Raw genomic sequence first — 22,930 nt, forward strand, 5'->3', positions numbered from 1 at the left:
AGGTGAAGTTGCTACTGTTGCAATCTGGTATAATGCATTAACTCCAGTTCGATTGTTTAATTCTCGTGATTCGAGGCTTCAAGGTCCTCGTGGTACACGACGGGCCACCGCAGACGTGCGTCATCTGCAGTTCCACAGGACACATTAAAAGCGGGTGTCTGCGTGCCAAACCGCAGCGTCAATGAAGCACGAAGAGTAACTAACATACACCCAGGTAGTAGATCCGCCTTCACCAAGCGCAGAGCCGCCAGGGCCGAGTCGAGATCAATGGGGCCACTCGCACTCAACGAGGAGGTAAACAAATTAGCAAGAAACTGCACTCTGGCTGCCTCTAGTGAAAATACGAAGTAGGCAGACGGACTAGTCACACAAACAACAATTTTAGAATGAAGACTCAGGCCTATAGCACACCGTACACAGACCTTTGAGCGGAAGGACGTCGATCGCGTACGATGCGTGGCGGAGGGTACCCTAGTCATGCCCCCTCCTGTTCCACACGCAAATAAAGCGAGGGAAATACGACCTTCTATATGCTTCTGCACGATGCCTAATCTCTCTGACCTTATCTTCGTGGTCCTTACGCGAAATTTACGTTGGCAAACAGCCTCACATTGACGCTCAACCTGTCCGCCACATCATTTATGTATACAGAAAATAACGGCGGTCCCGTCACACTCCCATAGAGCACTTCTGACGATAGCCTCGTCTCTGATGAACACTGGCTGTCGAGGACAACATACTGGGTTTTGTTACTTAAGAAGTCTTCGAGCCACTCAAATACCTGGAAACTTATTCCACAAGCTTGTGCCTTTGTTAACAGTCTTCATTGCGGCACTAGGAATATGAAATCCTCCTGTTGCCATTTATCTATCGTTTGCACGATCTCATGTGAGGGAATGACAAGCTGATTTTCGCACGATCGGTGCTTTGTAAAACCATGCTAATTTGTGAACAGAATCTTTTCCCTTATAAGTAAATTTGTTATACTCGAACTCAGAATAAGTTCAAGGATTCTGCAGGAAACTGATGTTAAGGATAACGGTCTGCAATTTTCCCTATATGCTATTTTACCCTTTTTATATACAGGTCTCACCTGCACTTTGACGGCTGGGGTGGCCGAGCGGTTCTAGGTGCAACAGTCTGGAACCGCGCGACTGCTACAGTCGCAGGTTCGAATCCATCCTCGGGCATGGATGTGTGTGATGTCCTTAGGTTAGTTGGGTTCAAGTAGTTCTACGTTCTAGGGGAGTGATGACATCAGAAGTTATGTCCCATAGTGCTCAGAGCCATTTTTCACCTGCACTTTTTTCCATTCCCTTGGGTCTTTGCGCTGGGCGAGAGATTTGCGATAAATGCAACCAAAATAATGAGTCAATGCTATACTCTGTAAAACCGGGGGAGATCTAATAATTGTAGTTAAATAACGCTTAACCCATAGATTATGAATTCCTTTCTATCAAATGTGGATTATTAAACATTACAATGATTTAGTACAATATAACTATTCCCCCAACTTTAGTGTTCTAGGATTAAGAAAGACAGCACAAGAGTTTCCGACTTAGGAAAACACCAGGGCCGAATTTGTTAAGATGAGCGTAGAAGATAAGACCGATGACTTTATGAACACAGCAAACAACAACCTTCCTAATAGTATAACAGCGTGACCCGATGAGATCGTTGAAGAATAGACGCCTCACATTTATGCAACCATATAATATAGTTACTATTGTCAGAACTGGTACGGCCTTACAGCTGCAACGCAGCTAGCCCTTTATTCGCACGAAGTAATGGCCGCTATCGACAGGGGATCTCAAGTTGATTCCGTATTTCTAGATTTCCGGAAAGCTTTTGACACCGTTCCTCACAAGCGACTTCTAATCAAGCTGCGGAGCTATGGGGTATCGTCTCAGTTGTGCGACTGGATTCGTGATTTCCTGTCAGGAAGGTCGCAGTTCGTAGTAATAGACGGCAAATCATCGAGTAAAACTGAAGTGATATCAGGTGTTCCCCAGGGAAGCGTCCTGGGACCTCTACTGTTCCTGATCTATATAAATGACCTGGGTGACAATCTGAGCAGTTCTCTTAGACTGTTCGCAGATGATGCTGTAATTTACCGTCTAGTAAGGTCATCCGAAGACCAGTATCAGCTGCAAAGCGATTTAGAAAAGATTGCTGTATGGTGTGTCAGGTGGCAGTTGACGCTAAATAACGAAAAGTGTGAGATGATCCACATGAGTTCCAAAAGAAATCCGTTGGAATTCGATTACTCGATAAATAGTACAATTCTCAAGGCTGTCAATTCAACTAAGTACCTGGGTGTTAAAATTACAAACAACTTCAGTTGGAAGGACCACATAGATAATATTGTGGGGAAGGCGAGCCAAAGGTTGCGTTTCATTGGCAGGACACTTAGAAGATGCAACAAGTCCACTAAAGAGACAGCTTACACTACACTCGTTCGTCCTCTGTTAGAATATTGCTGCGCGGTGTGGGATCCTTACCAGGTGGGATTGACGGAGGACATCGAGAGGGTGCAAAGAAGGGCAGCTCGTTTTGTATTATCGCGTTATAGGGGAGAGAGTGTGGCAGATATGATACACGAGTTGGGATGGAAGTCATTACAGCATAGACGTTTTTCGTCGCGGCGAGACCTTTTTACGAAATTTCAGTCACCAACTTTCTCTTCCGATTGCGAAAATATTTTGTTGAGCCCAACCTACATAGGTAGGAATGATCATCAAAATAAAATAAGAGAAATCAGAGCTCGAACAGAAAGGTTTAGGTGTTCGTTTTTCCCGCTCGCTGTTCGGGAGTGGAATAGTAGAGAGATAGTATGATTGTGGTTCGATGAACCCTCTGCCAAGCACTTAAATGTGAATTGCAGAGTAGTCATGTAGATGTAGATGAACTAAATGGTGGAATGTCTACGGTAATACTTATGTGTAGCAGATGCGAACGTAGCAATACTTCAAGAGGTGATCACAGATAAAGTCTCCGACGTTTATGGGACAGTAATAATGTATAAGGTGGGCATATCATCACTCGAAAGTGGGAGAGGCAGTGCGGCAAAAATACACGACCTCTTCTTGGTAAATATAGGGTCGTATCGATACCTAAACCGGATAACTGCCGTATGGATACCCAGTTTTACAGGGATTATGTTCAGACTGTGCGCTGCAAGATTTACGTTGTCAATAGTGTCAGTGTCACGACTTGCTGGTAGGTGCTGGTACTGGTACGGCCTTACAGCTGCAGACCGTCAACATGAGTCTGGACATGGCGAGCAGGACTTACTCGCAGTTTTATCAAATTAACAGCAATAGTTCTGCGGCTCTTCGCCGTTATTGACCCTTTCCTCGTGAGGTGGCCACTGCATCACAAGATCTGAACCCTTGTGACTTCTGGCTGTGGGGTTCCCAGAAGGAAACGGTTTATCATCGGAACACTATCACACATCGGAGGTTGAAGCTCAGCTTGGCGAGGAAGGTAGGCAAAATCCCATGTGATATATTTCGGGCAGCAGTAAAGCCATCTCTAGTGCAGTCCCAGACTATCGTGGATTGAGCAACGTTTGTAAGCCTGATAAGCAGCTAGCAAATGTTGCCTCTCGTATGAAAGTCAAAATGTGTTTCTTTCACCGTTTACCCGTTATTTCTCTTCCGCACGTCTTTACAAATGTTTCCACAATGTTTCATTCTCCTACGATCACTCGTTTCTGATGTGGGCTCTCTCAAACAGCAAAAGTTTAACTATAATTGGTATGTATGCTGGTAAACGCTGCGACTCGCTCCACAGACAAACATGGCAGAAGCGTTTTGTTTCGCGACGAAATAGTGAATCTATTAACGGAAGTGCGAGATAATGCAATTTTAAAAGGAAATTTTAATTGTGTTTTGCGTCGGTAAGATCTGTGCCCTAATTTTAATTTCTGTGAAGAAATTTTCAGGGCTATCGTGACTACCACATCACGGCTCTCTACTACAAACAACAGCGCCTCCTGGGACTACAGGTCTAGCAACTAAACATGTCGCTCCTAGATGACGAGGTATTGTACCAAACAGTCGCTGAAACATGGACACGATGTCTACAGAACCAGTCAAGCCAGTCAAGGCATATTATCGGGTGGATTCAAACTGCAAAACCGCAAAAAAGGTAGTGTATTGCCCAGACTGTTGGATGCAATGCTGAAATACTGTTTCTTATGCCTACCCGACCCGTACAATGAACGAACGAATTTGGTAGCAAACAGTTTTCGAATGACACACCAAACCAAAAATTTCTGCTTTGTGACTGCATTCATTGGAAGGCAAAAAAGTGCGAGCACGTCTCACAACTTTTATCAGTCAAGAAAATATTCCGGTATACCAAACTATAACGAACAAGGATATAGCTACGATCACCAAAGTGCAATTAAGCTTAATACTGAACGGTAGTATATGAATCTTTATCCTGAATCAGAGACCCAACTATGGACGAAGCTTTCCTCTTTAATATACAATCCATAGTTAATGCGGAGGATATCGAAGGGTTTGTCGAAATATCTCGGAAGAAGAAAGAGAAACAATAGTTACAGAATCTCCACGTAACAGATCAGTTGAGTGTCGTTCAAGATTTTGGAACATTATTGGCTATAAACTGACAATAATTTATAACGAACTGTTGGCAGACGATGCATTGTATAGCTTACATACGCAGTTCTTCTATGGGTCGTGATATCTACATCTGCATCTACATCCATACTCCGCAAGCAACCTGACGGTGTGTGGTGGAGGGTACCTTGAATACCTCTACCGGTTCTCCCTTCTATTCCAGTCTCCTATTGTTCGTGGAATGAGAGATTTTCGGTATGCCTCTGTTTGGGCTCTAATTTCTCTGATTTTATCCTTACGGTCTCTTCGCTAGACATATACGTAGGAGGGAGTAATATACTGCTTGATTCCTCGGTGAACGTATGTTCTCGAAACTTCAACAAAAGCCCGTACCGAGCTACTGAGCGTCTCTCCTGCAGAGTCTTCCACTGGAGTTTATCTATCATCTCCGTAACGCTTTCGCGATTACTAAATGATCCCGCAACGAAGCGCGCTGCTCTCCGTTGGATCTTCTCTATCTCTTCTATCAACCCTATCTGGTACTGATCCCCCACCGGTGAGCAGTGTTCAAGCAGTGGGCGAACAAGTGTACTGTAACCTACTTAGTTTGTTTTCCGACATCATTTCCTCAGGTTTCTTCCAATGAATCTCAGTCTGGCATCTGCTTTACCAAAGATTGATTTTATATGGTCATTCCATTTTAAATCACTCCTAATGCCTACTCCCAGATAATTTATGGAATTAACTGCTTCCAGTTGCTGACCTGCTATATTGTAGCTAGATGATAAAGGATCTTTCTTTCTATGTATTCGCAGTACATTACACATGTCTACATTAAGATTCAATTGCCATTCCCTGCACCATGCGTCAATTCGTTGCAGATACTCCTGCATTTCAGTACAATTTTCCACTGTTACAACCTCTCGAAATACTACAGTATCATCCGCAAAACGCGTCAGTGAATGTCCGATGTTATCCACAAGGTCATTTATATATATTGTGAATAGCAACGGTCCTATGACACTCCCCTGCGGCACACCTGAAATCACTCTTACTTCGGAAGACTTCTCTCCATTGAGAATGAAATGCTGCGTTCTGTTATCTAGGAACTCCTCAATCCAATCACACAATTGATCTAATAGTCCGTATGCTCTTACTTTGTTCATTAAACGACTGTGGGGAACTGTGTCAAACGCCTTGCGGAAGTCAAGAAACACGGCATCTACCTGTGAACCCGTGTCTAAGGCCCTCTGAGTCTCGTGGACGAATAGCGCGAGCTGGGTTTCACACGACCGTCTTTTTCGAAACCCATGCTGATTCCTACAGAGTAGATTTCTAGTCTCCAGAAAAGACATTATACTCGAACATAATACGTGTTCCAAAATTCTACAACTGATCGACGTTAGAGATATAGGTCTATAGTTCTGCACATCTGTTCGACGTCCCTTCTTGAAAACGGGGATGACCTGTGCCCTTTTCCAATCCTTTGGAACGCTTCGCTCTTCTAGAGACCTACGGAACACCTATGCAAGAAAGGGGGCAATTTCCTTTGCGTACTCTGTGTCAAACCGAACTGGTATCCCATCAGGTCCAGCGGCCTTTCCTCTTTTGAGAGATTTTAATTGTTTTCCTATCTCTCTGTCATCTATTTTGATATCTACCATTTTGTCATCTGTGCAACAATCTAGAGAAGGAAACACAGTGCAGTCTTCCTCTGTGAAACAGCTTTGGAAAAATACATTTAGTATTTCGGCCTCCAGTCTGTCATCCTCTGTTTCAGTGCCATTTTGGTCACAGAGTGTCTGGACATTCAATTTTGATCCACCTACCGGTTTAACATAAGATCAAAATTTCTTAGGATATTCTGCCAATTTAGTACATAGAACTTTACTTTCGAATTCTTTGAACGCCTCTCGCATAGCCCTCCTCAAACTACATTTCACTTCGTGTAATTTTTGTTTGTCTGCAAAGCTTTGGCTATGATTAACTTTGCTGTGAAGTTCCCTTTTCTTCCGTAGCCGTTTCCTAACTCGGTTGTTGTACCACGGTGGCTCTTTTCCATCTCTTGCGATCTTTCTTGGCACATACTCATCTAATGCATATTGTTCGAAGGTTTTGAACTTTGTCCACTGATCCTCAACACTATCAGTACTTGAGACAAACTTTTGTGTTGAGCCGTCAAGTACTCTGAAATCAGGATTTTGTCACTTTTGCTAAATACAAAAATCTTCCAACTTTTTTTTATATTTCTATTTACGGTTGAAATCACCGATGCTTTAACCGCTTTATGATGGCTGATTCCCTGTTCTGCGTTAATTGTTTCAAGTAGTTCGGTTCTGTTTGTCACCAGAAGGTCTAATATGATATCGCCACGAGACGGTTCTCTGTCTAACCGCTCAATGTAGTTTTCAGATAAATCACTTAAAAACAAGTTCACTATATTCTTTGTCCCTGCCACCCGTTATAAACGTATGAATCTCCCAGTCTATATCTGTTAAATTAAAATCTCCACCCAAAACCATAACATGGTCGGGAAATCTACTCGAAATATTTTCCAAATTTTCCTTCAGGTGTTCTGCCACAACATTTGCTGAGGCAGGGGGCCTATAGAGACATCCAATTACCATGTTTCAGCCGTGACCTTCACCGAAATTATTTCATATTTCGGGTCTCCGTCAATTCCCTTCGATACTATTGCACTTTTTATCGCTATAAACACGCCTCCCCCTTCACTGTCCAGCCTGTCTCTGCGGTATACATTCCAATCTGAGTTTAGAATTTCATTGCTGTTTACATCTTCTTTCAGCCAACTTTCCGTCCCTAGTACTGTGTGGGCATTGTGACCGTTTATTAATGAGAGCAGCTCTGGGACCTTTCTATAGATGCTCCAGCAGTTTAATATTACCACATTAATATTGTCATACCCTGTTGCGTTTTGCCTACTGCTACCTTGTCACTTCTCAGGAGGCATCTTGTCACGCCTAGGAAGGGAATTCTCTAAGCCAAAAAACCCACTTGTGCACTCCATACGTACTCCGCTACCGTTGTAGCCTGTAGCTGTCCCGCGTATAGTGCACGCCTGACCTATTCAGGGGCAACCTACATTTCTCCAGCCGATAGCGGAGGTCACGAAATTTGCACCCCAGATCTCCGCAAAATCGTCTGAGCCTCTGGTTTAAGTCTTCCACTGGGCTCCAAACCAGAGGACGGCGATCGGTTCTGGGAACGACACTGCAGATAGTTAGCTCAGATTCCACCCCGCGAGCGAGGCTTTCCACCTTCAACAACTCAGCCAGCCGCCTGTATGAACTGAGGATGACCTCTGAACCCAGACGGCAGGAGTCTTTGGTGCCGACATGAGCAACAATATGCAGTCGGGTGCACCCAGTGTCTTCTATGCCGCTGTAGTGCTTCCTCCACATCTCGGATGATACCCACCGGCAAGGAGACAGAGTGAACACTGGCCTTCTTTCCCGACCTTTCAGCTGTTCCCCTAAGGGCCTCCATCACCCACCTAACACTGGAGCTCCCAATCACTAATAAACCACTCCCCCCCCCCCCCCCCCCCCCCCCACCCATGTGGCTGCTCGGACCTTTCTGAAGGAGCGGCCCGTGGAAACCACAGGAAACAAAACGTTTCTACAGGTGACGCAAAAATGGCAACACTACTAAGTAAGATAGAAGCAACAGGCGAGCATCAGTGGCAACAAAAAGTTCTTTACGAGCAGAAACTAGCCGAGGACTCAATAGAAGTGAAATTACCTCCAAGGTAGCTATACCTCCTCACCATCCAAATGATATTTTACTCGAAGGCAAGGTAAGCAGTGCTTTTAAAAATTGACATGTTTCCAAACGGAAGTTTGCAACCTTTGTAATGTTTGTACAATAATTTATTACGTCAACGATCGCTTATATATATTCACATTACCGGTTTCGGAAAAAATTGTCATCCTCAGATGTGCTTACCCCACTAAAAGCTTCACACATACAAACAAATATAGTTAGAACTTTCAACGTGATACAGTCATTTAACATTCCACAGACTGTACCTATCGTCTCATGACAAAAGACTTGCCATGAAAAAAACAGAGAACGTAGTCGCATGTCAGGTGTGTTGTGAGAACGACGTGTTCTGTAATTTCCACCTATGATGGAATTTTAATGTGTTTGATATACAATTCGAACAAGGAGCTATGAGTAAAAATGAAGATCACTCAGACCAATGATCTTTTCTTAATTTGTTTCAATTAACATCTCAAAACTCATTACGCAAATTTGTGCAGGTTGCGATTAGGTATTGGAAATACTGAGTTGTGACTTGAGATCATCACGGACAATACTAAATATATTGTGAGTCCTCATTTTCTTGGGCGAAAAAGGCATCAGACGTGAGAGCACATTCAAATTCTGCTACCGAGATTTCGAAGGAAGAGCACAATGTATAAGTGCATTTTCCTTCGTACGACCACAGTCATAAATTTCAATCCCAGCAGACGGGTTGAAATGTCTGTTGTGTAGAAAGAAACTAGACTACGATGCCTCGGCCTAACAACATAGACGATTTTACTTTGCGGGCAAACATTTTTGTTTTATTTTGGTGGCAGCAGTAGCGACCTGTCGTTGCCATGGTAACCATGCCACGCTCAACAGCGGAAACTATGGTAATGATTGCTGCAATATTATAGTTGATCCAACTGGATCCATGACATACTTTCACCGAACCAATCATCACATTATAGGGCGCTGATGTGCTCGGCGTTTAGCGCCCGTAAGCTCCAAATACACAAACACATTATCGGATTCAAAAACACCAACTACTTTACTAGAATATTTATACAACGGAATAAGTAATTCTGTATGACATACAGCAACTGCTAACTTTGCCAGCCTCTGGCGTAAAAAAGCATTTTATGGCGTTACCTGAACAAAACGATATTTGAAACTTCCTGTAGGTTTAAACTGTGTGCCGCACGGAGACTCGAACTCGGGACCTTTGCCTTATGCGGGCAAGTGCTCTACTATTCTTTTTTTTTAATATCTCATTTTGTTCTATACAGTTCGTTGAATTTGTTCGTGGCGGACGTCCAATGACACCCGTTCAGGTTGCTCGTTGATCCGTTCACTCAGTTTTTTTATTATAGAGGGTAGCTGAACCCTCTAACGGAACACACTGAGCTACCACGCCGGCGATGAAGGATGATGATGAAGACGACACAACAACACTCAGTCATGGCGGGGCTGGAGAAAAGCAAGCTGAGCTACAACAATCTGGAAAGTTTCCATAGTCTGTGGCTAAGCCATGTGTCCGCAATATCCTTCGTTCAGGAGTGCTAGTTATGCAAGGATCGCAGAAGCGCTTCTGTGAGGTTTGGAAGGTAGGAGACGAGATACTGGCAGAAGTAAAGCTGTGAGGAAGGGGCCTCAGTCGTGCTTGGGTAGCTCAGATGGGCCGGAACGGTAGTTCAGCGTGTTCGGTCAGAGGGCTTAGCGACCCACTGTAATAAAAACGGAGTGAGCGGATCAACGAACAACCTGAATTGGTGTCATCGGACGTCCGCCACAAACAAATTCAACGAACAATGTAGAACAAAATGAGATCATTAAAAAAAAAGATGGTAGAACACTTGCCCGCGAAAGGCAAAGGTCCCCGAGTTCGAGTCTCGGTCCGGCACGCAGTTTTAATGATGCCAGGAAGTTTCATATCAGCGTACACTCCGCTACAGAGTGAAAATCTAACTCTGAAAACGATAGATGTTTTGCGTCAGGGAGGTACTGAAGAAATCCCAGCTACCGATTTCCTTCGAAGGTCGCAGCTTGAGTCAAAAAAGTGAGGAGCATAGAATGAGAGCAGTCTTCCAGAAACAGGGCGATATCTTACGCTTAAAGTAAAGCCTCCACTACATTGATGTTGCAGGCTCACAACCACCATCGCATACCTCATGGTCAGTCACGGATGCTTCGAAAACCACCTGTTCCACATCAGTCTTACATCACACACGATGTGAGCACGTGCTTCGTGAGAAAGAATTCAATCATATCTTCATCAGTTGTATTAATCAATATGATTCCGCGAATTGCAAGACCTTCTAAAACAAAACTGTCCCCTGCTAGTTTTCATAACTTCGTTGTTATTGGAGAAAAATTAAACAGTACGAGACAGCTGTGACAAAATCATACACATCCTCATTAACCCAACACTCGCTCAGATACACCAAGGACCGCAGGATTCGTCGAGAGGAAATATCCCTTGCTTGGCTAAAAATCACAGAAATCCAGGCTTAGTTCTTTCGGTCAAAGCAACGTTTGCCATCATGTCCTAGTTCCCACCGAATTCAGCTCTTGGAAGTCTACTGTACCCGTAGACTGATCCCAGAATACCAAAGGGATAGAGTAGCATTTACAACGCATGGACTCAGTCATTTGTTGGATATATTCCAATCTCTGTCTCCCTCTACATTGTGTGTCCTCTGCGTATCCCTCTAGTGCCATGGACGCTATTCTACGATATCGTAACACATATCCTGTCACAGTGTTCCTTCTTGTACTGTGTTTATAACATATTACTATCCTCGTCTATTCTGTAGAGGTATCCTCACTTTTTACCTATGTACACCTAATTTTCAATATACGCCTGTAGCACCACATCTGTGACGATTCGGTTCTCTTCTTTTCTGGTTTTTCCACAGTCAGTGGACGGCTTCTATGCAATGCTGTACTCCAGACGTACATTCCCAGTAACTTCTTCCTCAAGTTAAGGTATATGTTTGTTACTAGCAGACTTCTTTTAGCGACGAATTCCCTCTTTACCTGCACTAGTCTGCTGCATACTACAAGTTGCTCACTCTTATAAACGCACTCCGCTATAAATAAAACAGCTGCATATATTGTTCTGGTACAATTTTATGATTAGCGCCATAAAATTGTGGTGGGCCGCGTCAATCGAGCAATGCAGTCGTCAATGCATGTGTGCCTGAAGTGCCTAAGTAGTTAAGCAGATACCATAGTGTGAACATTTATAAGGCTGATTGAGAATCTATGAAAATACGTATGTGTTCAGTAGAGCTGAAGGCGATTAAATTAGCCGTAATTGTTAAAAATACGGCAATCCGTTGACAAAACGTCATACAGGAGTTGAAATGATTACCACTAGTATTGATAGTGTATGCATATTCCGTGCTACCTTGCTAAAAAAATGTTGTGCTCAGGATCACACAGTTCAGTACCTCAGTATCTGATACAGAAGTACACAGCAGCTCTACACTCTGTCACTCCCACGGTGAGTGAGTAGGACAAATGGTATCTGGGAAGTCGTCCTTTGCCGATACCACCATTGACCTCATCGAACCTAACGCGTAATTCACGTGATCGTCTTTGTCACCTCAGATGTGTGTGACTACTGTGGAAAGATAGCTGTTAGTACTGAGAAAGATAAGGCTTCTCCATTTACATGCCTTAAGTTTCGATAAAGGACAAACGCCATTGTTCAGGAATAAACATTCACTGCTTGGAAACATCATATTATATTAACACAGATGACGGTATATAGCGTTAAAAGTGGCTAAATGGAACATTAACACAGTAAAAAGAACAGAAAGCTCCTAATGTCCGATTACAGGATTAGTACCCAGCCTGTAGAACACAGAACATATTTTAATATTTAATAGTGTTAAAGAGCGATGGTATATACATAAAACCAGTATTAGTCGGATGGAAGTCTTCTTGGAAGGGTTTGTGGAAAGAGCATACAACGCGCTACTGTAACGAATTTTATAGCAGTGATCCACTGAGGGGAGTCATTATCAGGTAGATATGACTGTAGACGTCGAACGAATTCCGGGACGTTCTCCTAGGATCCTAACATATCGGTATAACGCTTTCGAAAACGTCGCAGGCACCTTGGGGAAATAACATGTGGATCTTTGGAAAAAAACCGGATGATGTTGTTTCGTGGTAAGAAAGACTCCTCCTGTTCTGTAGGACGGTTATAAAATCCCCCTACAGCCAACTAGATTTAGGTTTGTCATGATTTCATTAAACAGCTTTACGCGAATTCTGTGATAGTGTCTTTGAAATAGTACGGCCGATTTCCAACTGCAGCCTCGTCCAGTAAACTGAACGTTAAACAGCAATATTCCTTCTTTCCTTTAGAAGAAAGGAATCGTTGTCTCGTGAAACCGCGTTGGATAAATTTTGAGAACCTGTGTTCGAAGAAGGCTGTGCGACAATTCTGTCGCCGTCATCATATATGTCACGTAGTGATAATAAAAATAAGGTGAAAGAGATTAAGGTGCGTTGAGAGGCTGTAGAAATTTCTCCCTCTCCCAACACGCGACTGAAATAGGACAAAAAATGGCTAATATTGGCACCAAGTACCCTCCGCCATGCACCTTACAGCGGTTTGCGTAATGTATGAGTAAATATAGATATTGCTACAGAACTTGAACATGCACTTACGAGGAAAATTTTTGCTAATCTTATAATAATGGACAGAAGCTATATGATGAAACAACAATGAGATAGTCGCTTTCCTAGGAAATGACAGCTCAACAAAGCTGCAGAGGGTATATAAAGACCACATTCAGTACAGTTCAGCAGAGGGGAGGTCAGTGTGGTCGCTTCCCCATATCGTCGCCTCCCCGTCTCGCCGCCTCCCCGTCTCGTCGCCTCCCCGTATCCCCGCCTCCACGTATCGCCGCCTCCACGTATCGCCGCCTCCACGTATCGCCGCCTCCACGTATCGCCGCTTCCACGTATCGCCGCCTCCACGTATCTCCGCCTCCCCGTCTCGCCGCCTGCCCGTCTCGCCGCCTCCACGTATCGCCGCCTCCACGTATCGCCGCCTCCACGTATCGCCGCCTCCACGTATCGCCGCCTCCACGTATCGCCGCCTCCACGTCTCGCCGCCTCCCCGTCTCGCCGCCTCCCCGTCTCGCCGCCTCCACGTATCGCCGCCTCCACGTATCGTCGCCCCCACGTATCGTCGCCCCCACGTATCGTCGCCCCCACGTATCGTCGCCCCCACGTATCGCCGCCTCCACGTATCGCCGCCTCCCCGTCTCGCCGCCTCCACGTATCGTCGCCCCCACGTATCGTCACCCCCACGTATCGTCGCCCCCCACGTATCGTCGCCCCCACGTATCGCCGCCCCCACGTATCGCCGCCCCCCCGTCTCGCCGCCTCCCCGTCTCGCCGCCTCCACCTATCGCCGCCTCCCCGTATCGCCGCCTCCCCGTATCGCCGCCTCCCCGTCTCGCCGCCTCCCAGTCTCGCCGCCTCCCAGTCTCGCCGCCTCCCCGTCTCGCCGCCTCCCCGTCTCGCCGCCTCCACGTATCGCCGCCTCCACGTATCGCCGCCTCCACGTATCGTCACCCCCACGTATCGCCGCCTCCACGTATCGCCGCCTCCACGTATCGCCGCCTCCACGTATCGCCGCCTCCCCTTCTCGCCGCCTCCACGAATCGTCGCTTCCCCGTATCTTCGCTTCCCCGTCTCGTCGCTTCTCCGTCTCGTCGCATCAACTTCCCTGCAGTGCACCGAGCTACAGAGTCCTCAGTTCCAATCAAGGTTTTTGGGAGGTTTTCCTTGATTGTAAGGCGAATGCCGGAACTGTTTACCTCCTCCCATCGATACAGAGATGTAATTCATGTAAATAATAAATTGAGAAATAAATGCTATAAGCGTACTTTGCCTTGTCTTTAATGAATTTTTATGTAAAGGAACTGAACAGTGTATAGCTGACTGTTGCTCTGAAGCAGAAAGTTTAGTCTGTTCACATGAACCTAATGGTTTTCAATGGGGTAGGGGAAAAGATAGAAATATAACACAGAAACGAAGAGAGAACAAACATTTGCTCACAGAGCACAGAAAAATGTAGTCCTATGTGTTTTATTTTACATGTAAATGAAAGAGAACTGATGTTTAACTTAGGTGCACGCAAACATTCAGTGTTAATACGTGAAATATACAACGCTAGTTGTATCTCTATCGTTTCACTGCGTAGTGTTCCACGTACACATTAGTTATTAGGTGGACACATTACTCTACACATTATCAGTTATTCAGCTGTTCAGCATTCGTTAGTCGCAAGCAATATCTCTGGATTAGGGAACCTGTGGCATGCTGGCTGATTGCGTTCACGATTTATTGCACCTGAAAGATATATGCGTTGCTTTTAGCGTCCACTGTGGTTCTTTATATTTACCAAAAGGCTTAACAACTTATCAGCTAAGCACTATAATCTATGCTGGAACAGTAAGTAGAAAATACCACCAAGATATAACATCGCGGTTAACTGATTAATCATAGTGATCTGGTAAACTACGTTCGATCCATATCAGTATGCTGTTGATGAAAGTCTGTGCAACTTATATTCAAATGTAGCTTATTTTTTAACGGTAGCAGTAAGAGGAGTCCAAAAATATTGTTAAATGTTGCTCGTTTTAGCTTTTCATTACCTTTGTGAAGATCACGAGATATAATGAGGTACAGGAAGATGTGAAGGATGTTTATTGAGCAGATACTGTGTACAGTGCGAAGAAGGATATTTACTGAGCAGATATTATGTGCAGTGTGAAGACGGCAAACGTATGTTGTACTGTAGTCGTAAACTGGCATTGTAGTAGTCTATGTTTCGATCAAATAAGTTATCAACATTTCAGTGTGCTGCTATGAAGCATTCAGAATGCTGTCCTGCAGTAATAGAGTGTAACACAGTATTTCATTCATCCCTCATTAAAGAAATTGTTCTTATACTCACATAGTTAGTAGGCTTTCCCACTATATTAAGCCTGAGATTAAGTTGAATCGCAGTACAACTCTGAAAGAGAAAATTACCTAAATTTAAGGGATCGTTATGGACAGAACACATGTAACAGAAATTGATGTGAAACACTGGAATTGTTCTCAAACGCACAAACCGATGCTATGATAAGACTGTTGTAATAACACAGTGACGCATATTTTCATTAAAAAAAGTCAATACATTACGTTGAATTTTGTACAGATCGCTTGCTTATCTTTAGGATTTGCGAAAGCAAATTATCGAGTGTCTACTGTTTTATGTACTTAAGCATATGAGCTAGTCCATGACAGTAAAGACGAAGAGTTTAATTTTTGTTATGGTTTGATTCTCGCGCAGATAAAAAAGTGGTTTCTACAAAGGAAGACCAGACAGCGGGCTGTGCTATGTTACAGGATAGGAAACAATCCTGGCTGTCAAAACTTTCGTGCCTGCTGACAAGATTTTTCAATACTGTAAGTACCAAAGAATTTGAGGCGAACCCACTGCTCGTTACAGAATTCCTAATCCAGAGGAAGTGTTTTTAAGATTCTGATAATCCGTAAACGAATGAGTGCAAATATTTTGTAGTTATCATAAATATAACTTAATTTGCAAGGACCTTAGAACATCCGCATTTGTTAATTGAGCTTTTGATTTTTTGCATCATTTTCATTGGGTCAGGAAACTAAAATATTTTGTATTCGTAAAAACAACGTGAAGCTATGTTCAGGAGTTAACTTATGAAATCCGTCAACTATATTTCGAATACGTTATTATCGAATTAACATTTCGTGTCACAGCTTCATAGTTGACAAAGGATCATCATTGCGGCATCAACCTTTAATATTGTAGTGATTAAGCCGTTCCACTGAACTATGCCAATCAGTAGCGGATCTACTACAATATTAGTTTCCACAAAGAGAGATTCAGTGACAGCGATACTCTGCAAGTAAAGGTATACTACATGGTGGACATCACCTTAAACATATTTTCGCCCGCAGATAGAGCGTGGGAAAAATTACAGTAAACCTCCAAATGTACTCTGTTCTCCCTCTTTTTTCTCTTGATCCTTGAGCGATACATATGCAGAAGACAGTAGAGTTACTTCCTAAGAATTCTCGAAAACTGATTCTCTAGACATATTCAGTGAAGTTTCAAAACAACAATGTCTCCTTGGCGCCAACAATCACGAATCAGTTTCACAAAATAGGTCCCATCTCCGTGTGACCTACAATGCCCCATTTACGATAGAGCTTTGACTTTCTTCGATTTTTCTCAGTTAGACAAGCTTTATGAGGGCTTCACACACTGATGTACGACTGCAGAATAACTTGCATTAAGGGGACACGCCCCTGAACTGGCTGCATTTTTAGCATTATCTTCACCCTCATAATGCAACAGATCTATAAATGAGAGATAGCTGAAAACTCTGAAGTACAATTAGGTCTTTAGTCAAAGCATTTCCCAGAAAATCATTGAGATATTTATTATACTTTGGTACTGACAACAATATTTATAATAGTATAAAACACAGACCACTATTTCACTGCGGGACCATTTTCTTTGGAGCCACTGACTGACTGGATAAAGAGTCGGAGTACAGACAACATTCACATAAATGTTTTATGCCTCCAGTTTCCTTCCGTAACGCTGACCTGTGAAAAAGACAAGTCATTCATTTTACTACAACAAAGATACTTAAAAATATACCTCAAATATCACCGACATCATCATCATGTTATAAATTTTTCAGGAAATAGTAGGCATGGGAGGTGGCGGGGTCATTCTAAATATCTGTACCAGTTTTTGTGGGTTTAACTTAGGTCATTTAGGAGAAAAGTGTACCTGAATGCTGAAAATTCAAGTTTTCGGTAAATCGCAAAAGAAGATTTACAGATTTCTTAACTTACCACTATGCTCGTTTAGAACATTCCATCTGTATACTCCAGTTGTCCTCCTGTTTCCTTATCCTCCATACTCTTTCTCTTCATTCTTTTCTTTATCCTTGATTCCTTGGTAGCAGCTTCTGCACCTGTCTCTACTTCGATTACCGGCCGCTTATCAATAGCAATTATAGCTGATGTCATATTCCTTTCCGTCTGGATGTTTAATTTCTTCGTAACATTGATCCTTGAAATTGAAAAATTATTGAATGTTGTTATTGCATCCACGACACCAATCTTCAGCACTGTCAGCCCAACTAATACAGTTTTGGATATTCTCTCCCATATATGGCTGTTGAAGCTTTCATTTGCATTCTGAGAGAGATCATGCATACATTTCGTAAGTAGATTTTTATTTGCCAGATCCCTATATTAGACCTAACTAACTGCCTCCATTACAGCAAGTGGTAAGGACTGCTTGTGGGTAGCATTGCTCTGCCAGTAATTACACCACGAATCTTCCCCTTTTGGACACATAGCATGCTGTGGGGTTTCATCTGTTGACACTCTGTGAAACCATGTTGCCCAGACAACTCGTCTCATGTTCTCCAAATCTCCTACATTTCTCCTTATTGCTAGTATATAATATTGAGTCAAAGAATCAGTTTCACTTTTGTAAGACGACCTGGACCACCTATGTGTTTTCCGTCTGACAGTTTTCGTCCACTGAAGTCTTTACATAATTTTCCTAGCCGAGCTCCCATTGTTTTTGTACATGCCCAACACATTCAAGCTTTTCTATCAGAGTGTCCCCATTTGGTCTGTCATTAACAACAGTAATGTGTCCATTACAACCTCCATCTCCAAGGTAGCCTACATACCTCACACTACAACTGACCTCTGATCTTCTAAAAATGTTTAGAACTCCTTTCGTTTCCATGTTTCCACTTGGCCGTTAAATTTTTTTACCCAAATATAGGTTCCAATAAATTTACTTGAACAACCCTGACAGTGGTTTGTTAGACATTCATAATATAGTATCTTACCAGTTTCAATAAAAGTGGCAGTTACAGCCCCATTCGGAGAAGTATGACCTCTCTTCTGCCAAGATCCATCAAATGCTGCCACAATGTCTGTATTCTCAGACAAGATTCCTGTTTCTTCTGCTGCTCTTTTCATTGAATGTTCACTTACACCACAATAAGTATTATGTATTAATTTATAGTATCTGTCAAACCTCAGTGGAGGCAGAGGTAAATCCGTCACTGCACAAAAAGTCTGGGCAGCACTCCTTCCCCTTCCAATACATCGCATTGCATAAGCAAGCTGAACATTTACAATGTAATGTCGACTATCAGTTACTGGCGGTGTCATAGTATCACTGTGCATCTTCACACGAGTTACAGGCACTCACTAACCGACTTTAAAGACCCTTCCTTGCTGAAATGTACTCAGAATCGTCAATACTATCTTCACAATCGCAGTACTTACATTTCACAGCACTCTTCAGAAGTGTTGACACCATATTTAGATTCAGAATAACATTTCCGTCGTTATTTCTGCTCACAATACTACTAGGCTTGTTCTCATTACGTTCAGAAAGTGAAAGTTTACCTCTAGAAGCACTGCCTGTAGACTCAGTTTCCACAGGCGACTTTTGAAGCAACTGATGTGTATTATTCGGTTGTGTTTGGAACTGGGTGACGCGAAGCTTACGTCTGGGACTAAATTTCTTTACTCTCGGCGTTTGTAGCACAGGAAATACACACACAGAAAGAAAACAATACACAATAACTACAAAACCACACGCTTGTGAATTTCCGAAATCATATATTCTCAGTCTTCTAGACATGGCTGTGCATTGGTTCTGGGAGTCAGTACCTTCTAGCATACACCTGTGTTAACGATCCGTAACTAATGACCGAAAAATCGGAAGAACAAAATAATGCATTACGTATTCTGACGCACTTTAAACTGACAGATGGGCGTAGCCCTGTGCAACATTACGTTCAATCTCAATTTTAGAACGAACGGAAAATGATAATGTCCATAAACAATACATTTTTGAAATCAGCATAAAATATTCTTTTCTACAGAGCAAGAAATTTTTGTTATTTTCTCGAGCATATCCCCTTAAACGCTTTTGTGTGACTGTCTGACCATGTGAACGTCCTCTCCCGAATTTTAATAGTCAGCCTCTCAATAATGAACAACTCCTCTCTTGTACCGTCTGCCACTGAAGTTTGGTAAGCAACTACGTAACATTCTGGGGTCGACTAAATGATCCCGTGACAAACGCGCAGTTCCTCTTTAGAACTTGTCTGTCTCTTCTATGAATCCAGCCTAGTAACGGTCTAGAACGCGGTCGTCGAAAGCGGCCCGAATCAAGTATTCGTGCAGCTCGCTGTTTTCGGCCGTATTTTATGGCAATATGCTTCTGGAAACTAATAGCACCATCCAGAAACGTCAACTAACGTTAAGACCTTCTTAAAACTGTATGTGTTTCGCTCAGAAACAAACAAAAAACATACAGAAACAGTAAAATTTTAAGAAGTGCTTAATTTGGCCGTGAGCTAAGTAAAGTCTGCCACTTACGTCAGGAGCAAAGTGTTATGTATCGAGGTCACTGCAGAGTTAAAAGAAATGAGAGGGGAAAGATTTTATTGTTTTTCTTCCAATGCTGACAACATACAAACGTGCGCAAGTAGCAACGACTAGCTGCTCCGGCATACACTGAACAGTCAAAGAAACTGGTACATCAGTCTAATATCGTGTACGACCCCGGCAGGCATGCAGATGTGCCACAACACGACGTGACATGGACTCGACTAATTTTAAAAGAGACTCTCCACACCGACAACAAGTTTCCAGTCATCAACAGTCCAATATCGGTGTTGATGGGCCCAGGCGAGGCGTAAAGGTGTGTCGTGCAGTCAGGACTATGAGATCCAAAGTATCCGGACACTTAGTTAGTTAGTTGCGCGTTCCATTGATCATTTGCAAGGTACTGTAGCCGTTATGATGTGGAACCTGTCAAGTGCACAAGAAATACACATGTGAAACAAGATTTCTTTAAATATATATATATATATATATATATATATATATATATATATATATATATATATATATTTCAATACAGAGCTAAGTAATAATCTTTCTATTATTTACCCCATTCCCTTAAATAGCACTATATTTATAGATTTATTTATTCCTATTCAAGAATTCATCTTTGGTATACAAGGAGTTGTCAACAAGATATGATTTCAATTTATTTTTGAAGATATTACTACTGTCTGTCAGAGATTTCATTTCATCTGGTAATTTGTCAAAAAATTTTATAGCAGCATGTTTTACGCCATTCTGTGCCAAAGATAGATTGAGTAAAGGATAGTGTAAGTCTTTCTTTTTTCTGGTATTATAATCATGAAATTCACTGTTGTTTTAAACTGGTCCATGTTGTTGAGCACAAATTTCATTAATGAGTGAATGTACTGTGAGGCTGTTTTAAGAATTCACAATCTTTTAAAAAGATGCCTACAAGATGTGCGACTATGAACCCCACACATTATTCTAACCACTTTCTTTTGAGCAGTGAATACTTTTTGTCTAAATGTTGAGTTACCCCAAACTATTGTTCCCTATGACATCGGAGAGTGAAAGTATGCAAAGTATGTTAGCTTACTAATTTCTATATCCTTAAAATTGACAATATTCTAATTTCAAAAGTTGCCGAACTTTGTCGCTTTAGAAGATCCAAAATAAAAATTTTTCAATTAAGATTGTCATCTATATGTATGCCCAAAAACTTAGTATGCACTACCCTGTCTACTGAATTCTGTTGATGTCTTATATTTATTGAAGGAACTGCACTTTTTGCAGCAGATAGTTGGATGGACTATGTTTTTTTCAAAGTTTAGAGGAAGCCCATTTGCAGAAAACCAATTAATGACTTATCAAGACACCTCATTTGTACCATCTTCAATTGGAGTTTCTTTTACCAGATTAATAACGATGCTTGTATCATCAGCAAACAGTGTCGGTTTAGCTTCCTCTTTCAGATAGGAAGGTAGGTCGTTTTCATATATCAACAACAGAAGGGGACCCATGATTGAACCTTGTGGAACACCTAATGTAGTTTCACCCCAGTTAGGTAAAGTGGCTAACTTATTTAAATCACTTGAGCCATATAAGGAAACATTTTGCTTCCTGTTCTGTATGCACAACTTAAACCACTCCTATGTTATTCCATTTGTACCATAGAACTGTAATTTCTGTAACATACTGTAATGGTTCCTAAGATCAAATGCTTTGAACAAGTCACAGAAAATTCCTATTTGGTGAAATTTTACTATTTAAAGACTATTATGTGGACAGTGAAATTGTATATTGCTGTCTCAATGGAACAGCATTTTTGAAATCCGAACTGTGATATACCAAGTATCCCGTTACTGTTGAGATGGCTAAACGCTCTTGAGCACATTATTTTCTCGAAGATTTTTGAAAATGCTGTAAATGAGGATACTGGCAGATAATTATTGAAATCTGTGGTGTCCCCATTTTTGTAGAGTAGCCTGACAATGTCATATTTTGACCTGTCTGGGAAAATGCCTTGAGTTCATGACGCATTACATATGTGACTCAAAACATCACCTGTAATTGCTCCACATTGTTTTAATATCTTATTAGAGATGTCATCTACTCCAACAGAACAATTATTTTTCAAGGATTTAATAATTTCACTTATTTCACAAGAGGTTGTTAGGTGAAACTTAATCTGACTAAATTTTTTTCAAAACAGACTCTTCCATGTACTTCTGGCTTCTTCTTTTGCATTGTTCTCACCGATTTCTTCTCCTACACTTAAGAAATGGTTGTTAAATATATTAGCTACTTTTGTACTGTTGGTTAGGATAGTCCCATTCTCCTTGATAGAAATACTACCTACCCCAGTGGTTAGTTTTCCTTTCTCCCTTCTATCAACATTACATAATGATTTGAATTTATTGCCAGAGTTGTTAATTTCTTCTGTAACATACGTATTTGTTGATTCCCTTACAACTTTTCTCAGTATGTTACAATAATTTTTATAGTATAAAACTACTTCTGCACTTTTACTAGTTCTTGCTGTCTCATAAAGTTTTCTTTTTCTTTCTGAAGACACTATAATACCTGTAGTAATCCAAGGTTTCTTTGAAAAGTGTGTGGTGTTACATTTAGTAATTTTCTTTGGGAAACAATGTTGAAAAAGGGATATAAATTTATCAAGAAGTATGTTGCATTTATCATTAGCATTTGACTCATTATACACATCTCCCCTATTAACATTTCTTAAGCTTTCTTTGAAGTGCTTTATAGATACCGGGTTGAGCGACCATACACTTTACTTAATGGTTTCCGAACTGTACGTTCTGTTAGGTTTTGTAAGTTAAACATTTGTGCATCATGGTCTGACAACCCATTTACCTCAGGGAGAGCATGTGTTTGTTTTACACTCTATCTCTGTACAAATACATTACCTATTAGTGTGCTACTGTCTTGAGCTATACGTGTAGGGAAATTCATCACTGATTCTAAGTAATATGTTGTTAATAACACTTCTAGTTTACTTTTCCTCTCAGAATTATTTAGAAAGTTTACATTGAAATCACCACAGATTAATAACTTCTTCTTTTTGT

General features: G+C 41.9%; 1 protein-coding gene across 1 annotated transcript; it reads left to right on the forward strand.

Moving 5' to 3' along the window:
* Nucleotides 1–13,124: 13,124 nt before the first annotated feature.
* LOC126336031 (uncharacterized) lies at nucleotides 13,125–15,101 on the forward strand. The gene is made up of 2 exons (XM_049999510.1): nucleotides 13,125–14,153; nucleotides 15,033–15,101. Exons 1-2 carry the CDS (start codon nucleotides 13,125–13,127, stop codon nucleotides 15,099–15,101), a joined length of 1,098 nt encoding a protein of 365 aa, XP_049855467.1.
* The last annotated feature ends 7,829 nt before the right edge of the window (nucleotides 15,102–22,930 follow it).

Source organism: Schistocerca gregaria, chromosome 2, assembly GCF_023897955.1.
Source record: "Schistocerca gregaria isolate iqSchGreg1 chromosome 2, iqSchGreg1.2, whole genome shotgun sequence".
NCBI lineage: Eukaryota > Metazoa > Arthropoda > Insecta > Orthoptera > Acrididae > Schistocerca > Schistocerca gregaria.